Source organism: Diospyros lotus, chromosome 3 (assembly GCF_014633365.1).
Source record: "Diospyros lotus cultivar Yz01 chromosome 3, ASM1463336v1, whole genome shotgun sequence".
Classification (NCBI taxonomy): domain Eukaryota; kingdom Viridiplantae; phylum Streptophyta; class Magnoliopsida; order Ericales; family Ebenaceae; genus Diospyros; species Diospyros lotus.
The window spans coordinates 36,969,902-36,988,298 of record NC_068340.1 but is presented as its reverse complement, the minus strand read 5'-3'; the positions used below and the strand labels follow the sequence as shown (position 1 = coordinate 36,988,298).

General features: G+C 35.5%; 1 protein-coding gene across 2 annotated transcripts; it reads right to left on the bottom strand.

Moving 5' to 3' along the window:
- Positions 1-274: 274 nt before the first annotated feature.
- On the bottom strand, positions 275-18,058 carry LOC127797116 (E3 ubiquitin protein ligase RIN2-like). 2 transcript variants are annotated; one of them, XM_052329676.1, is made up of 14 exons: positions 17,925-18,058; positions 16,426-16,487; positions 16,056-16,349; positions 12,290-12,367; positions 8,067-8,153; positions 7,873-7,994; positions 7,623-7,719; positions 7,381-7,492; positions 3,102-3,259; positions 2,844-2,981; positions 2,693-2,760; positions 2,368-2,598; positions 1,425-1,806; positions 275-678 (listed from the first exon to the last, which is right to left on the bottom strand). In XM_052329676.1, exons 3-14 carry the CDS (start codon positions 16,293-16,295, stop codon positions 622-624), a joined length of 1,770 nt encoding a protein of 589 aa, XP_052185636.1. In that variant the 5' UTR covers positions 16,296-16,349; positions 16,426-16,487; positions 17,925-18,058; the 3' UTR covers positions 275-621. The 2 variants fall into 2 exon arrangements, with proteins under 2 accessions (XP_052185636.1, XP_052185637.1); XM_052329677.1 differs by having other exon boundaries at positions 16,056-16,313.
- Positions 18,059-18,397: the final 339 nt, after the last annotated feature.

Below are 18,397 nucleotides of genomic sequence, written 5' to 3'. Positions count from 1 at the left end.
GTTCAGAGACAGCTAAAACCCTAATTAATGGGGGAAGGTTTCGGCCCATCAACTCTAATTGTAAAATTAAAAACTTGTTAATTTATCCCAAAGCCTGATGAAATGAATCCCTGTTAAACGTGCCACGTGAATGAATTGACTTGTTTACTGGGAAAATACAACTGAGATGGCCCAGCTTCATGGAAACTTAAAGACATCATAAATCATTCACTTCTCTCTGGCTAAACCAAAAGAATACAGTAGAATTTTGGCACCATAAGATAAAAGACAGTAGTAAGTTGTAAGTTTGATATATGTCAATTAACAGAGCAAAAGCACTGCTTGCCCACATTTCAACAGAGCAAATTTATTTCCTTCAACCAGACCAGAAGGAGGCCCAGAAATATATACTTCCACACTTCTTCATTTTTTACCATACATAGCCAGCCTGTCCTATATATATATATATATATATAGAGAGAGAGAGAGAGAGAGAGAGTATATACAGAGGTTGGTGAAGCAAGCTTGTGATTATATATTATGCATATATATATATATATATCGAACACTCCGGAAAATTGGACAGCAAGATGGCACCGGGCCCTCCCCTTCTTTAGATGATTGCAAGTCTCCGGGGGCAACTCACATTTGGAGCAGATTATTCACAGTGACGGTAACTGAATTTGTGCGCTGCAACTCCTGCAAAATTTAATGACAGTTGGATTACCATTAAGCAATACAAGAGGACTTTAAGCCAAAAGAATTATACTTTTGTACACAATAAGCAGCCACTTAATCCACTGCACAGATTATAAATGAAAACGGAACTAGATCGTAAAGGTAGAATGGCAGCAAAATACATTTTGTAGTCTTTGACACTTACTGTTAAACAATATCATCTTTTCCCTTTCAAATTAGATAACTAAATTGCTATATATTATTTGGAAGACTATGAACAAACCAAACAAAGACAAATAAAAATTTACAGCGAGAAAAACAGATATGTAAAAGAAAAGAAGCCAATACTAGCCACTTACTGGTGCTAAATATCAAAAAAATGTAAAGGACCACCCAGAGCACAGTTGCAGACAGTCAGAGGTTGTTAGCCCCAACCCCACATGCAACTACAATGTAAGAATGAGGGCCACGACAGTGTCGCAATGGAACAACCATTGCTGTTGTTATGAGGCCATCCTTTTTAACAAAACCATGCCAAGCAATAGAAGATGTTTATCAGAGCCCGCCTGTACATATTTGTGTAGGGTAAAATCTTTATTGTTGCCATATATTGTCATATTCCATAGGATTAATGGGCCAAGCTAAACTATGTTTTATCAAAAAAAGAAAAGGCAGGGAAGGAGGGGGTGCTCAATGCCCCTCCAAGTTTTATGTAACTGGAGGACAGCTTAGAACTTAGGAAGATGTTGCTTGAATCCAAATTATACCTGAAAAATTAGTTCATCAGGAATGTGGGGAAGCACCTCCCGCACAGTTTCAGCCATGGCAAGTATGTTTGCCATGTTGTTGTTTGCAGCTCGTGAGGTAGTCCTCATATGTAAACCACCAGCAGTTCCAGGGTATCTGACAAAACCACTATGATGAAGGGCTGAACCAGATGGACCAGCCTGAGAGGGATTCATAGGCCAAAGGCTCCAAGCTGCGTCTTCAAGAGCAGTCTGGGCATATGTTTCTCCCACAGCTGCAAGATGCCGCATCATCATCTGAACTCTTCCTAGTCCAACTGATCTTGCACCAGTAGATGGACCAGCCCCATCTAGACCCTGGCTTGACCATGTATTCAGCCAACTTGAATCAAGCCCTACGCCACTAAGGATGTAAAACAAAAGGAGAAGAAATATTAGAGAATAAATAGCACTGACTTTATTCATCAAGAAACGTATTTTTTTTTTTTTAAATGTGAAAATGACCCTAAGGTAGAAAGTCAAAGTAAGACAGAATAGGGCATGTAAGCATTGATACTTTTCCCTTCATTTTCTTGGGAACAGACCATGACTCGTATTTATCTTGCATATAATAGCCTTAAAAAATTACTTAGCTTGTGATGCATGCAAAAGGTTTATTGCATAGCAAAATCATCTACACAGTTATCAAAATGTTCTCTATAATCCGCATGCCGAAGCTAATTTGTATTTTAAAACGGTAGAATTATGTGCACAAGTAAATTCCACCTGCACATGCCAAAAGCAGTTGCTATCTTGCTCATCCAAAAATACATGAGAAAACAGCATAGAATGGAAGATTACAAAGCACCTTTGAAACAACACAGCATATGAACAATGAGGGGCTTATCTCAGCTATAAGCTAAAAGGGCAACCTTGAGGCATAACATACATCTCAAAGTAACTTTACATGTGTAAGGACACAGACCTCCAAGGACCAGTTTCTAATGGGTTATGCATCTGATCGGGGAACACTCCTGTTGGCAAGGCATTACTGGGAGGATTATGTCGATCAAGTCCAGAACTCATTTGACGGGCAAGTTGCTCATCAGTTGAAACATCAGCCACAAGATGGTTTGCTTCCTCTTCAGATCTGCCCATGTTAAGTGGTTTTCGACAATTGGGGCAAGAGTAATTCTCACTTAGACCTTGATCCAACCTAATATTGATGTGCCATTGTCAGTATTATGTTCAACTTTACACAGTTTAATTTACATATCAAGATCATCCAATACAATCAACATAGATCATACCAAGATCTCAAACATGCTAGATGGAAAAGGTGATTACAAGATAGTTTCTTTGCCTTTGCCATTGGTTCCTGCCATTAGCACACCCATTAAAGCTTGAGATAAACATAATATCAAACAGAGACTGGAGAGCAAACTGGGGTGAGAAGCTAACCCTACAGATGGCACATTCATCTTCATATGCCTGTATCTCTTCAGATGTTGCATCAGGAAGTGCCCCATGAAGTGCACCTAAAGCTATCTTCAATCTTATAAATCCTCTTACGCGTTTTATTATTGCGCTTAACAAGGCCTGGTCAAAACAAAAAATGAAAAAAAAAAAAAAAAACAAAATGAAATGGATTTTTAAAAGCCAAGTGGCCAAGTCAAATGAATTTTGATATAAACTATCTAAACAGCAAGAAACACATACTCGTATATTTAGGAAAAGAACTACATCCACAACATGAAATGCCATGCCATGTAGCCACCAAATATGCACATAATGACCAAGTGCCATCAACAACGTCATGATGTCTAGAAGAAATCCCAAGTTCCGGATAAGAATGCCTTTCCATTCCCACAATGAACCTGCAGATCCCAGTAAAACAGTCATGATGAGTTCAATGAGAAACAAGAATCAAAGGAACCCTTGATCTTCAGCAAATGCAGAAACAACATTAGAAACATGCAATTGGAAAGAAATTTACAACAACATACCCAGCCTTTATCCCACTATGTGGGGTCGGCTACATGAATTCTAGACTTCCATGTATTTCTATCTTTTGTCATATCCTCATTTAGATCCATATATTTCATATCAAATTTTAATGTCTCTCCCAAAGTCTTCTTGGGTCTACCTCTACCTCTTTTTGTGACTAATTGTTCCATTTCATCAACTCTCCTCACAGGAGCATCTCTTAGTCTCCTTCTCACATGACCAAACCATCTTAGTCTAGTCTCTCTCATCTTCTCCTCGATTGGCACTACTCCTACCTTATTACGAATAACTTCATTTCTAATTTTATCCTTTCTTGTATGTCCGCACATCCATCTTAACATCCTCATCTCCGCTACACTCGTCTTTTGCTAATGCTGATATTTGACTGCCCAACATTCTGAGCCATACAGCAAAACTGGTCTTATAGCTGTCTTATAAAATTTTCCTTTCAATTTTAATGGGATTTTACCATCACATAACACCCCCGATGCATTTCTCCATTTTAGCCAACCTGCCTTAATTCTATGTGCGACATCCTCGTGGATTTCTCCATCTTTTTGAATCACTGATCCCAAATATCGAAAATGGTCTTTTCTTTGTAAGATTTGGTCTTCTAATTTTATTATAACATTATCCACTCTTGCATTTTTACTAAATTTGCATTCCATATATTTTGTTTTCTTTCTACTTAATTTAAATCCCTTAGATTCTAAATTGTTTCTCCACAACTCAAGCTTAGTGTTCACTCCTTCTTTTGTTTCATCCACCAACACTATGTCGTTTGCAAATAGCATACACCATGGCACATCTGTCTGAATATCTTTAGTGAGTTCATCCATTACTAGGGCAAATAAGTATGGACTTAGTGCAAAACCTTGATGCAGTCCTATTGTAGTTGTAAATGGTTCAGTATCCCCTCCGCATGTTCTAACCCTTGTCTCTACACCATGATACATGTCCTTAAGGGCTTGTACATAGGCTATTTTGACTCTTTTCTTCTCTAAAACCCTCCATAATACTTCTCTAGGGACCCTATCATAGGCCTTTTCTAGATCTATAAACACCATATGTAGGTCCTTCTGATGATCTCGATACCTTTTCATTAGACGCCTCAGTAAATATATAGCTTCCATTGTTGACCTACCAGGCATGAAACCAAACTGATTTTCTGACACCTTTGTTTCCTTTCTGAGCCTCTGCTCTATTATTCTCTCCCAGAGTTTCATGGTATGACTCATTAACTTAATTCCTCTATAATTTTCACAGTTTTGAACATCTCCTTTGTTCTTGTATATAGGAACCAAAGTACTCTTCCTCCACTCATCTGGCATCTTTTTGATTTAAGGATGGCGTTAAATAGTTGCGTTAGCCAGGAGATGCCCTCTTCTCCCATGCATTTCCATGCTTCTATTGGTATATTATCTGATCCCACTGCCTTATGATTTTTCATCTTTTTTAATGCTTGCCTTATTTCATTTGAACTTATGCGTCGATAGAATGTGTAGCCCACATTCCCTTCGGAGTTACTAAGATGTCCCAACCTAACTCTTGTGTCACCACCATCATTGAATAATTTTGTGAAATTTTCTTTCCATCTCTCCTTAATCGCTCCCTCATTTACTAAAACATTTTGATTGTCATCTTTTATGCATTTCACTTGATTTAAATCCCGTGTTTTTCTTTCTCTTGCTTTAGCTAATTTATATATATCCCTTTCTCCATTTTTTGTATCAAATCGTTTATATAGATTCTCATATGCTTTTGACCTTGCTTCACTAACAGCTCTTTTTGCTGCCTTTTTTGCTTCTTTATATTTTTTTTGATTTTCTTCATTGTTGCATTGATATACTGCCTTATAGCAAGTTTTCTTATTTTTAATTTTCCATTGTACCTCTTCATTCCACCACCAAGACTCCTTAAGGTTAGGGGCTCTACCATTTGTCTCTCCAAGGACTACCTTTGCCGTGCTTCTCAGAGTATTAGTCATTTCTTTCCACATTTGGTTTGTCTGTCTTTCTCCATTCCATTCCCTTCTACCCCTTAATTTTTCTTTGAAGATTAGTTGTTTCTCCCCTTTTAAATTCCACCACCTGATTCTTGGATTTTGTTTTATGTGATTTTTTCTCTTCCAATTTCTTACTTAGACGTCAAGTACTAGAAGTCTATGTTGAGTAGTCAAACACTCTCCCGGTATCACCTTACAATTCCTACAACATAACCGATCCTCTTGTCTCATGAGGAAGTAATCTATTTGGGTGCTTGAGGTGATATTTTTATATGTGATTAAGTGTTCGTCCCATTTTTTGAACCTAGTATTGGTTATAATGAGCTCATATGCCATAGCAAAATCTAGGATAGATTTACCCTCATTATTAATTTTCTCAAATCCATACCCTCCCTGTACCTCTCTATATCCGTTTCCGTCTCTACCCACGTGCCCATTTAAGTCACCTCCTATAATCACTTTCTCTCCTCTTGGTATCATTTGTATGAATCCCTCTAGGTCCTCCCAGAATTTTGCTTTTATCTCATCACCTAACCCTGCTTGTGGTGCATATGTACTAAAGATATTCATAGTCATTCTTCCTAAACTAATCTTCACCATAATAATCATATCCCCTATTCTCTTTACATCCACTACCTCATCTATTAAGCTTTTATCCATAATAATCCTCACTCCATTTTTCGCTCGATCAGTTCCTGTGTACCATATTTTATATCCAGCTTCTGATAAAGTTTTTGCTTTTTTCCCTACCCATCTCGTCTCTTGAAGGCACATAATATTAATTTTTCTCCTAATCATCACATCCACCACTTCCATAGCTTTGCCTATTAATGTTCCTATGTTCCATGACCCAATCCTTAATCTATGATTTTGTTTTTAGCCTTGACTTTGGATTTGATTTTGTTATTGGCCTTGACTTTGAATTTGATTTTGTTTTTGATTTTGATTTGATTTTGATTTTGATTTTGGTTTTGATTTTGATTTTGGACTAGCTTCTTTACCCACATCCGTCCAAGCAAATGCAGGAACCCTTGCTCATTTATCACTACATCCGGGCGCCAATGCAGCGGCTCTAGCTCACTTGTCACTACACGGGGGCAGTGTAGCGCGTTGCTATGAAAGGTTACGCCCACGCCCAAACGATTTTTCATAATTTGTCTAGAGTTCATGTTTTGGATCCGACTAAGTTTTACGTTAGCTGTCGGCTACCTAACACAACCCTTCTCCTTTATCCGGCAAGATTAATAAATGACCAAAACAATCCACCAACCAAAAGATTGTCCAATTTAAATAATTATAAACATTTATTCTTTTAAAGTAATAAGTGCCACATTTCCTTGAAATGTACGCTACCCCAGAAGGCTCAACATAGCAAAAAGAAGAAAGTCCTATATCCCATCATCAGGCACCTAGTATTTCCCCAATATTCCCCCATTTCTCAACTTAAAGAGACACTAAGAAGTGTTAGTCAATTATGTCGTTAAGAATGAAACACTTTCTATTTGCCTGAAGTGTCTAATCTGGGAAAACAGACCTACATTCTTATGCTTAATAACCAAGTTTCAACTACCTTGGCACCAAGAAACGGCCCTCTCCCCCTTATTTGTTTTCTCATTTTTCTGATAGATAATCCTTTTGTTGGAAAACGTGTTTAGTTACAATTAAAATAACTTTATATTTCTAGAGAGGAAAAAAAAGGAAAGGAACTAGATAAAATTTATTAGGGACAACTTACTTTATAAAGAAAACATAAAGTGTCATGCTTCACAAAAATGTATGTTATTATCAAGATCATGGAATAATGAGCTGGATAAAAGGAATACAGAGAAGAATAGAAAAATGGATGAAGCAATGAAAATTTTTAGGAGCTACTAATGGATAAGAAAAGTAGATGAATATTGGGGGATATAAGTATCAGAATTGACAACCAGCTGCTAACATAGCAACAAAAATGGAATGATTTCATGGGAGAGTTTTACTAACTACCTGTTGCCGATACATCAAAGAGTTTAAATTGATGATTGTTTGAGCTTGAATGGTTCCCTGCTGAGTGATGGATCCATATATCAAGCAACTGAAAGCCATGTACCATTATTGCCTACAGAAACAATATGCAGACCAGAGAACTTTCATCATGATTTTATTATTTTTTTCCATAGTGAAATGTTATAAGATATATGGATAGATTTATCAATTATAAAGGTGAAAAAGTTCTCCAGTCAGACTACCTGTAATGTCTCAAAAGCAATACTAAGCGGCTCAAAGAACAACAGAAGAAACATAGATGATTGCAATGTTCCATATATCACTACACACAGCTTTATCCTGCAAACACCAAGAAAGAAAACAAGAGAGAGAAAATATCAACAGATCATCTAATCCTTGCAATTTTTTTTTTTTTTTTTTTTTTTTGAACCGTGATCTAAACACAGCAATTGGCGTGACTGATTATTGAAAATTGAACATATTAAGTCGTACCAGAGCAAATCACTGGATAAAACCAATAATAACACAGAATATACACGGAAATATGCCCATGGACTTGCAGAAGGAGAAGCATTCAACCGCTCAAGTCGATCTCTTGCCAAAGCTTGGAACATCTGTACATTTCACAAAGGGTGACCTAGACTGAATTATATGCCACAGTTTTCTCTTAAATATAATCCACATACCTTCAATGAACAAAGTATAGTCAACCATGTTGACCAAAGGCCTGCTTGAAATATTGTTGGTGGGACAACCAAGGGAAGAAATAACCCCTGCTCAACAGAATCAATATATAGACATAAATTAGGCAATAACAAAAATCAGTATTGATAATAGTGAGGAATACAATTCATCTGATAGCCAAAAACTCATAGATAGATATAGTTTTCATTGAAATACTTAGGGCCCGTTCAGTTGTAGAAAACATTTTCTAATTTCCAACTCCAATGGAGTAAATGTGGTGCAAAGATTCCCTTATGTGGAAGAACTGAAAAAAAGTTGAAATTAGCCAAAAAGCTTGCTAATAAAAGTAATAGTTGAAACAATCCTCTAAGCATGGGGATTGAAATGTACAGTACTCCAAATAGCATAAATTTTTCCATCCCCTTTATTTCCTGAGTAAATAGTTGAACCATACATTTTCCCTCTCTTGATTTCCCACCTATCAGGAAAACCATGACAAGACCTAATGGGTCTTGATGAGAAAATGTATGGTAGAACTAGATTCCTCCAAAAACAGAATTTGAAGTGAAAATAAATAAGAAGGGAAACAGAGGGCAGGAAGCTACTACACATGCAAGAAATTAAATTTATAGCTTGGATACAAGATCATGATAAATCGTGCTACAAAAGGAAAAGGAGTTGCATCACTTCAACTGTTCAATATGAGGGTGTTGAAAATTGAGAAAGATCTAGGATAACATCAACTTATATCACATCCACACAGCATCAGGTAAGACATCATCAATATGAAACTAACGTCTCCCCAGTGGCAGACTAGTTGGTTTGCAAGTTAAAACACAAAGTAATCCTTCCTAATCTTCTCAAGAATAGCAATGCCAGTAAACATATTGAAATCTTTCTATCAAGAAAATTTGCTACAGAGGATTTCAATTTTTTATTTGCATGTAGTCCTCTCATACAACACCTCAAACAAGATAATGACAATGCCCGACTAATTCTTACACCTTGTTAGACTTCGTACTTTTCCAATAACACAAAACAACAATTAAGTGAACATATTGTGTTATCAGAGCTTAATTTTACTTCTTGGTGGAGGGTGATTAAGCAAATGTTATAAGAGAAACCAAGGTTGCAAAAAATCAATTTGGTTTCGTGCCCAGTAGGTCAACAATGAAAGCTATCTATCTACTGAGATGTCTAATGGAAAAGTCCAAACATAATCAGAAGGATCTGAATATGGTGTTCATAGACTAGGAGTCTAGGAGGAAAACCTATGGCAGAGTCCCCACAGAAAACCTGTGGGGAATTTTGAGAAAAAAGGAGTATTGCTTATATATAGGTTATTAAGGACATGTATCATCATTCATCAAGTAAAAATGTGTGTTAGAACTTGTAGAGGAAATATATAAACTTTTTCAATTATAATTGGATTACCTATTACATCACAGATTTGCATTAATGCCCTTACCTTTTTGCTCCTGTGATGGACAGCTCATAAAGTATTGTCATGTCCCTAGGGTTCATGACTGGTTTAAGATGTAATTAGAAGGAATTCGGAAGTTAGATCGGAAGAGATGGGAGGAAGTTAGGGAGAACAAAACAGTGAGGGAAAGAAAAGGGAAAGAAAGAGAGAGATTAGAGAGAAATTGGAGGGAGATTAGAGAGGGAAATAAGAGATTTCAATTCATCAATTCAAGCATATCCAATAAACTCCTAACAGCAGCCTTATATAGGCATCATTGACTTCTACCAGCCTAACCACTTGCTAACAATATATCCTAACAGTTATTATAAACCTATTACAAGATTACCCCCCTTTTATTATATTCCTATTACAACATTGACCCTCCTATACTCCTAGGTACATGACAAGTATATTCACGATGAGATGTCTTGGTGTATATTATTTGTATACGATATTATCTTAGTGAAGAAGACAAAAGAAATTGTGAATGAAAAGCTCAAATTACAGAAGAACACCTTCAATCCAAAGGAATCAAGTTGAGCAAGTCAAAAACCAAAGACACAAAATGTAAGTTTAACAAAAAGAGAAGTGTGGAAGATGCCATGTTAAGGCTTGGAAATCAAGCTATTCATAGAAAGGATCAACTCATATATCAGATCAAATGCTAAAAAAGATGTGGAGCCACTTGAAAATGCTACTGTAGGATAATTAAAGTAGAGAAGTGTTCCTAACATTAGATGCAATCACAAAATTCCTTTAAAACTGATAGGAAAGTTCTATCAGAGGACTATAAGACCATCTTTATTGTATGACTCACTATGTGGACAGTTAAATACCAAAATATATCAAATATGAGTGTTACCAAGATGAGAATGGTATGGTAGTGAATGTATGGGCATACAACACCCACCCCCACCCCCCCCAAAAAAAAAAACAAAAACAAAAACAAAAAAGAAACAAGATTATCCATCATAAGTTCGAGGGGCAGCCTTTGAAGATAAGATACACAAGACATGATTACTACGGTTTGAACATGTGAGAAGAAGACTAATAGACACTTGTGAAGCAAGTTGGTAGAACAAAATAAGTTCATAGATAAAGAGGTAAAGGAAAACCAAGGAAAACATGATGAAAAGCCCTATGACATGACAATTATATATAATGGTCTTACAGAAGACTTGGTCATAAATAAAGATGGTTGGAGAGCTAAAACTCATGTAGACAACCCCACTGGTGGGATTAAGGCTTATGGTGGTAGTGGTGATGATGATGATGATGATATGTTATCTACAAGTTGACTATTCTCCAACAGTTGACCCCAACTTCTTGGTAGAAGCCACCTGCCCAAGTGTTCTTATTTGCATTGGAGTCACAGTAGCGTTTAGAGAAAGAGCAAGAAGCTACCTTCCCGCCTTTAAGAAAATTGGAGAGCAAAGGTAAGAAAGAAAAAAGGGCAATAACAATTTGCCAATTAAGAAGAAAGAACAAGGAAAAAGGTTGTTATCTTTTAGGCTTAGAGAGGGCCAATGTTAAGAGAATCAAACCAGATTTTTGGAACAACTGAGAAAATCAGGAACAAGTCAATAAACCAGTCGAATTGGAAGCAAAAAGTGGTCTTTGCCAGTTTAAAGCGTAAACTAGCCAGTTGAATCAAGAACTGATTCAATTAAACACGAAAGTTTTTTTTTATAATTTCTATTTTATTTTTTAATGTTAGAAGATAACAATAATTTGAAAGATCCAAAAGGAATTAATATCAACCATTTGGATTATCTATAAGTTTGGTGGATCAAATCCCATTCAAAATAACGGACAACATAATAAAAATATTTATAATGATAAGTATTTATGTAATTTGGATATTGTTGATGTATAATCAATTTGTAATTATTGCCTGTAATATAATGATACTTCACAAATTTTTTAAGTGTCTATTATAGACTATATAGTGTTGACTATTGTGTGATGAATTTGTATGTACTTATTTATTTAATAAAACAAATCCTAGTTTGACCCTGCTTCAACCTCACTCTGACCCTCTCACAATTTGGGTTGAATACCCTGATCCAGGTTTTGGCTTCCTTCACCTGCCCGCACGCGCCCCAAGGGGGAGGGGGGCCTACATAAAGTAGAAGTGAAGAAGATAAAAATCAGATGAAGAAGCAGAAAGGGAAGAAGAAAAGAGAGAACAAGAAAATAATATCGAAGGAGAATAAATTAGGGGAAGAAAAATATACACCAGTATCAATCTATATTCAACAATCAATAATTCAAATCTGAATAATCCCTATACTTTTCAGTTTCTAAATGAACAAAAACCTAACATAACTAGAACTATAAAGGTCCAAAACAATTTTTCATCTCTATGAAATTCCCCATTATTTCCATCTCTGTTGCACTAATTTTATCTTTCAATCTCAAAAGCTTAACATGTATGCATGTAATACAGAGAAAATAATACTCTGCTCACAACAATATTCTAATTCTTTTTAATGTAAACCTGGTCCTATTAACAAAATACACTTCATTCTCATTTTTCCCTGAAAACTAATATCTCCTATTTCCAATAGAAAACATCTTAACAGTACTCAATTGTACCCCAAGCAAACCACCTAGATTCTCAACCAGGGAGGGAACAGAAAGGCAGACAAACAAACATGGAAATAGCAATCATGAAACAACAGTGTGTCATCACAACCACGTGGTAAACACGAAATGAAAATAAGTGCATCCACTTCATCTAGGATTATAAACATTTACCTTGTAGATAATATAGTTAATAAGTTTCTCTGCTAGTTTTCGAATTTCAGAAGGGTACAGCTCCACAAAGAATACAGTCTGCAGAACATAAAATTGATTGTGTCAACCAAAAAAAATGCCATTAATGTAGACTACTATTTTCACCAATAAAATCAAAAGCTAATGAAAATAATCCAAGATGAACCCATCAACCAAAACCAGTGATATACGGTAGAGCATGCAGCAGCTCTGCATGCCCAACCAATGGCATTATCATGATAATGTAATCTGTCTAGTCAATGGAGGTCACAAGACAATGGTTTTAATTGATGCAAAAATTTATGAGATGGCTTATTAAACTAGTTACTTTAGGATTTGTTTCATAGATCTTAATTATCCTTGGGATAAAGTTTGGTGCTTTATTTATTACCTTATGGGATGAGATGAGTTTTAGATGGTTTTACTTAAGCCTATAAGTAGGCTATCATTGTGCAAAACCATTTAGCCTCGAGGTTTATTTATATTAGAAGAAAAAGCAAAAAGATATGAGTCATCTCCCTACATCTGGTCCCCTCCTCTTGTTGTTTCCTATTTTGATGTTATTCTATAACTGAGACACGTGAAAAGGGGATATACTTTCTCCCCCATGTCTTGCTTCGCCTTTCTTCTCTACCTATCTCTATCACACCATTTAGAACAATAAATATGTTTGCACACTTATACGCCCATCAGTCAGTGCAAATAAAAACTTATGAGAGCACATTACATGTATTGGTATGTGAAGATCGCTCCAATATCAAGAAACCCAATCTGAAAGGAGAGTTATTTTTGCAAGAAGGATTCATATATCCAATTAATTGAGCATCCAAATGACAATACATCTAACCATTGTAATTTAATAGCAGTATAACAAGATTACTGGAATATACTACTAAAATTTCGCAATGTTAAGAGCCTCAATTGTATTCAAAGTACAATTTAAAGCTTACTTGTGATCATGTGGTTAGAATGGATTCAGGGACAAGTTCTATGACATTAATAAAGATTGAGGTATGAAAATAGGCCCTGCAGATGAAAAACAAATTGTGGAAAGGGTAACGTTGGGAAAGATTGACCTCCATTTAGGGGACATACATTTTTGTTGGTCTCGTCAATTCAATTTTAAGATTGGTCAGTCTCCCATGTAGACCTTTTCTTATTCAGGGAGAGAGGAGCAAGTTACTCAAGAAGCTTCAGACAAATATTAAAAAGAAACAACTCAGATAAATATGAACTGAACCTTTTCAAAAATATTTTAGTTACTAATATGCAACAAACATCCACAAATACTCTGTTAGATTAACACTGACAAATGAATGGTCAAATAAACTTATTAAACCCAACTAATTTTCACACAGCTATAGCATATGACTATTAGACGTTGACTCTGATGTGCACCCACAATTCCTCACAAGTCTCTGATAAATAAGTTTAGCATGCATACTCATTCATGAATGAGAACAAACAACATTCACAAAAATTCTGATGAAATAGAATTCATATAGTCAACCCCGCATAACAGAACAAAGGCTTGACGTGTTGGTGGACAAAATGTTTCATTATTTCAATAATTATAATGATATATCAGACCAATTCTTGTCTATATGGACTTAAATAGTTACATAAACTTCTTAAATCCAACTAATTGTCACATGGCTATATAGCATGTAACTCTGAGATGCTGACTCTGATGTGCGTCCCCAATCTTCACAAGCATCCCCTAATAAATTTATCCTGCATAATCATTTGTGAATGAGAACAAAAGTGCACTAAAACAACATTCATGAAATTATTTGTTGCTTACAAAGCCAAGAAAAAAAAAACTCTGTTGCTTGTACGTTTCGGTATTTTACAACTGTAATGCTACATCAGACTTAGTTAATAACTATATCTAAATCCAGAGAGTACCACGCTGAAAATTTGGGCAACCTGGTATTAGGTAACAAAATGTTACAAAAGCTAGCAACATTGGGCCACACTTATTTCATTTTGCCATACAATTTTACAAATAAATGGACATGAAGTTGCACTAAAACATACATTTTTGCAGAAAGGAGATGATTATTTCAAAGGGACTTCATCTGATCCAAGAGAATATCTTTGATTTGTTAATGTTTTATTTGTTTAGTTATAGTTAGTATTTAAGTACTTGGGTTTTAGGAAGTATTTTATATTATTAGCTTTAATAAGTAATCATGTAATTAGCATATGACTTTTAATATAGATGGATGGTTAAGATTAGAAAGATTCATTTGTGATCAATGGCTAGGATTTATCATCGTTGTAACCCTAGTATAAATAGCCTTTTAAGACACTTTTTAGGCAGTTGTTTTATTCTAATTCAACGTTTGAGATTTTCTTCAACCCTGAATTTCATATTATCTTTGCACAATTGATCTAATGCTGTTTTATCCCAAATCTTGCACTTATTTTTTGCTGATTCTTCTTCGCACTGCATTATTATCCTTACAGAATCTATTATACACAGCTAAGTTAAAAGGAAGTGATGAATGTTCATAGAATAATATTTCTGTGTTTTCTAAATATCTGCATATCCTAAGAAAATTCCAAAAGGATGACCAACCAAATACAAGTGAAATATGGTACAAAATACATAATTAATCAAAGGAAAAGAAAGCTATCCAAAAATCTACAGGGTTAAAAGAGGGGCAGACCCACAGCCTTCACATGATAAAACAAAAGGTTCGTAAGAGTACAGACCAGGAAAAGGTACTTATATTTCTTCCAACCCCATAACTACACCACAAGAGACATAGAATAACCCCCCAAGCCTTCACAGAATCAATAGTTTAATTAATAAGACAACATAAGTATGGTTATCACCAATCAGTTACTAATTATTAGCTACTGCTATTCACTTATGTTATTATTAAATGCTTCTTCTGTACAATGTGAAATGATTTGGCATGGTCAAATATGTTAGGCAACATTATTGTGCCTTTAAAGATACCAACCCAGTTGCAAACCTTGATTAGTATCATAATTTATGGATATACTCAACATTAAAAGATCTCATTCCCAAGTGCTAGAAATTTAGCAGTTTAAATAAGAATAAAAATGTAGTTGTTTAGAAACAACTACATCTGACCCTGCAATTTTTTGTGTTTTCACAAATGATTATATATTGCCCTCTCCTCCAAAAGGATTATACGTGAACTTATCAAAAAGAGCAAAGATTATATATGCATCAAGTTTGTTAAAGCTGTTATCTTTACACTGAAATTGTCCATCATAATATATCTCATTAACAACTAATGTTATACTTGGTTATTCACCATCCACATTCAATAAAAGGTTCCGGCACCAATCTAGTCCATAATACCTGCTTGACAAGTTAATTTGCTTCTTGACATGCTGACATGATAACTTGAAACAGAAAATCAATGTGTATGTACAACGTTCCATTAAATGATTAGACTGAAGTTATGCTCAACTGATTTATTCAACAAAAGAAAAGATTACGCATAACGGCTGCATTGAGGCATGTACATAAGATAAAGACCATAGTATCTAATAAATCAACTCTTTCAGCTTCATTGTCAAAGATACATTATGAAATAACTCAACATTACCAAAACCACCCGTTTATATGAGTTTATAGTACTAGTTTCCCCAATGGAAAAAAGTTAATTCTGATGGGATATGTATGGTTTTTCAAGCCTTTCATGCAGGAAATAGTAATCGACAATCTGATAAGAGAAAGCAACCAAAAACCATAAACAGTTACCTTGAGACCCAGAATTAGCAAAACAAATACATTCAGTGCAAAATTGGCCAACAACAGGGTTCTGGCTTGAGAACCCAGAAGCAGCTGTGAAGCATGGTGGGTATTTGAATGTTCAATAGAATCCTCGCTAACTAATTCGTCTGATGTTAGCTTCCCAAGTGACAGATCTGTCCAGTACTGGAGGCTAATGAAGCTTAACAATGTGCAGACGGCTGAGATCGATATGTACCTCACAGCCATGGGTAGCAACAGTAGATTCTTTGCCACAACCAATGTTACAAATTTTCATGAGACCTAAGTCAGTATGACCATTAGTTGCATAACTTATATCAAATAGAAGCAAGCTGCAGAGGGCAAAACAATGGCTTACCTTGTACACTCTCCAGAGCCTTAAATCATTCGGAAACTACCCCAAGCAGAAAAAACAATAACCTGCAATGAAAATTGAAAGGAAAACATAATTATATTCATAGATAACACAAATAGGCTAGGATGTTTTAAGTTTAGGCTCCACGGTCTTGGACCTTCTCACACAATTTTGCTAGCATAATGTATTATAACCATTCTCAAGGTACATCTAAGATGCAGATGATAACGGTGTGATATCCTCTAATTTAAAAAATAATAATAATCATTAACTTCCCTTATTTTGATTTTTAGTATCAATAGTAAGACTCTAAGATGCAAATGGTATCCTCTAATTCTGGAAAACTGGATTAACTGCCCTACTTTCATTCTTAGTTTCAAATTCCCTTTTGCCATCAAGCTGCTTTATGAGATGTAATGGTTTGTTCTAATATCATTCAAATAAATTTTGCAATACCTAAAATAAACTTTAATTTTTTAAAGAAACCAAAATAAAATTTACATAAGAAACAAGAAAACAGCCACCACAATAACCTAACAGGCTGAGATTTGTTGCTTTTCTTTTCATCATTCTTCTATTCATCCTTCCTCTCCCCAAGCAGATACCACCCCTAGCCCTCCATCCAGAGCTACAGGTTGTGCAGCCCCCCACCCACCAACATTGCCTCCATTATGAAAGCCCGAAAAAACACATCCCTAAATATTTTGACCTCGTTCTATTCTGGATTTACTAGTTTCTGATATACTCTATCATTTCAAGCCTCAAATCAATAATGCTTGTTGTATCTTCTTGGGCACAGAAGCGGCAGAACCAGTAGTTTTTATGCAACCCATACACTATAGGTCATGACCCATCCTTCCCTCCAATGTAACCAGTAATTTGCTAATTATGCTTCTTACTTTGTTGCCCCCTGGCAACGCCTCAATACGGAACAAATTCCCTTCTCAAACGAACTTAAGTCTCTAACTCGCACCGAAAGCAATTTCTTAAGTGCTTTCTAGGCCAAGTTGGTGTAGACACCAGCAAAAACCGCTTGTCACTTTGCAATATACTAAAATGTAGGAAAAGATAGCCACAATTCAAATGTAGAACCTTCACTTTACTTACAAGCCAACAAAAAACAATAATGAGTACAAAATATGCTTTTCTGAAAATTTGAAATTCGAGGTATCTACAAACATCCAATAAAATAATGACCCGAACTGACGAAAAGAACTTCCTAGTGGATCGTTAAGTATAGAAAAAATTCATGCACAATTCTCCGGATTAAACCGAGACAGGGACGATCCGGAAACCCTAATATTGACCAGGAAACATGCCAAACAAATCAACGAGAAAAAACTCGCGTATAGAATCGACGTAGAGAAAAACAGTGATTCGAGGCATGAATCTCAAGATGCATTTGTTAATAATTTCTTTAATAAAGTTAAAAAATACGTGAAATATATACAGATTTGAGAGAATCGAGATAAAATAGAGGGATAAGCGAGCGAATTGAGAACCTGTTTCGATCTCAAGGCGAAGGCGTTTGGCGTCGGGGCGAGTTTCTGTGCCCTTCGCCTATTATGCTTTGTCAGAGAGAGGGGGAGAGAGAGAGAGGGAGGAGGGGGGGAACTGGGGAGGGAAAATCACCGGGGGGGGGCGGGGGGGGGCAGCCAAGTCTGTTTTTGCGTTAAGGTAAAACTAATGGGAGAGAAAACTCAATTGTTATTCTGAAGTTTACTTGGAAAAAAAAAAACAAATAAATGATTATTTCTAGAAATATATATATATACATGATTATTGTTTTTGTAAATTATTATCCGTAAAACATTTGAAATTTAGTAAAAATATATCGATTACTTTTATGTTTTAATAAATAAATATAAATCTCACATCACTTTATAAATAGTGTATGGTTTTTATCATCATATTATTATTATAATAATATTATTATTTAGGTTAAATTTATTAAAATAATCAAGATACCCTTTTT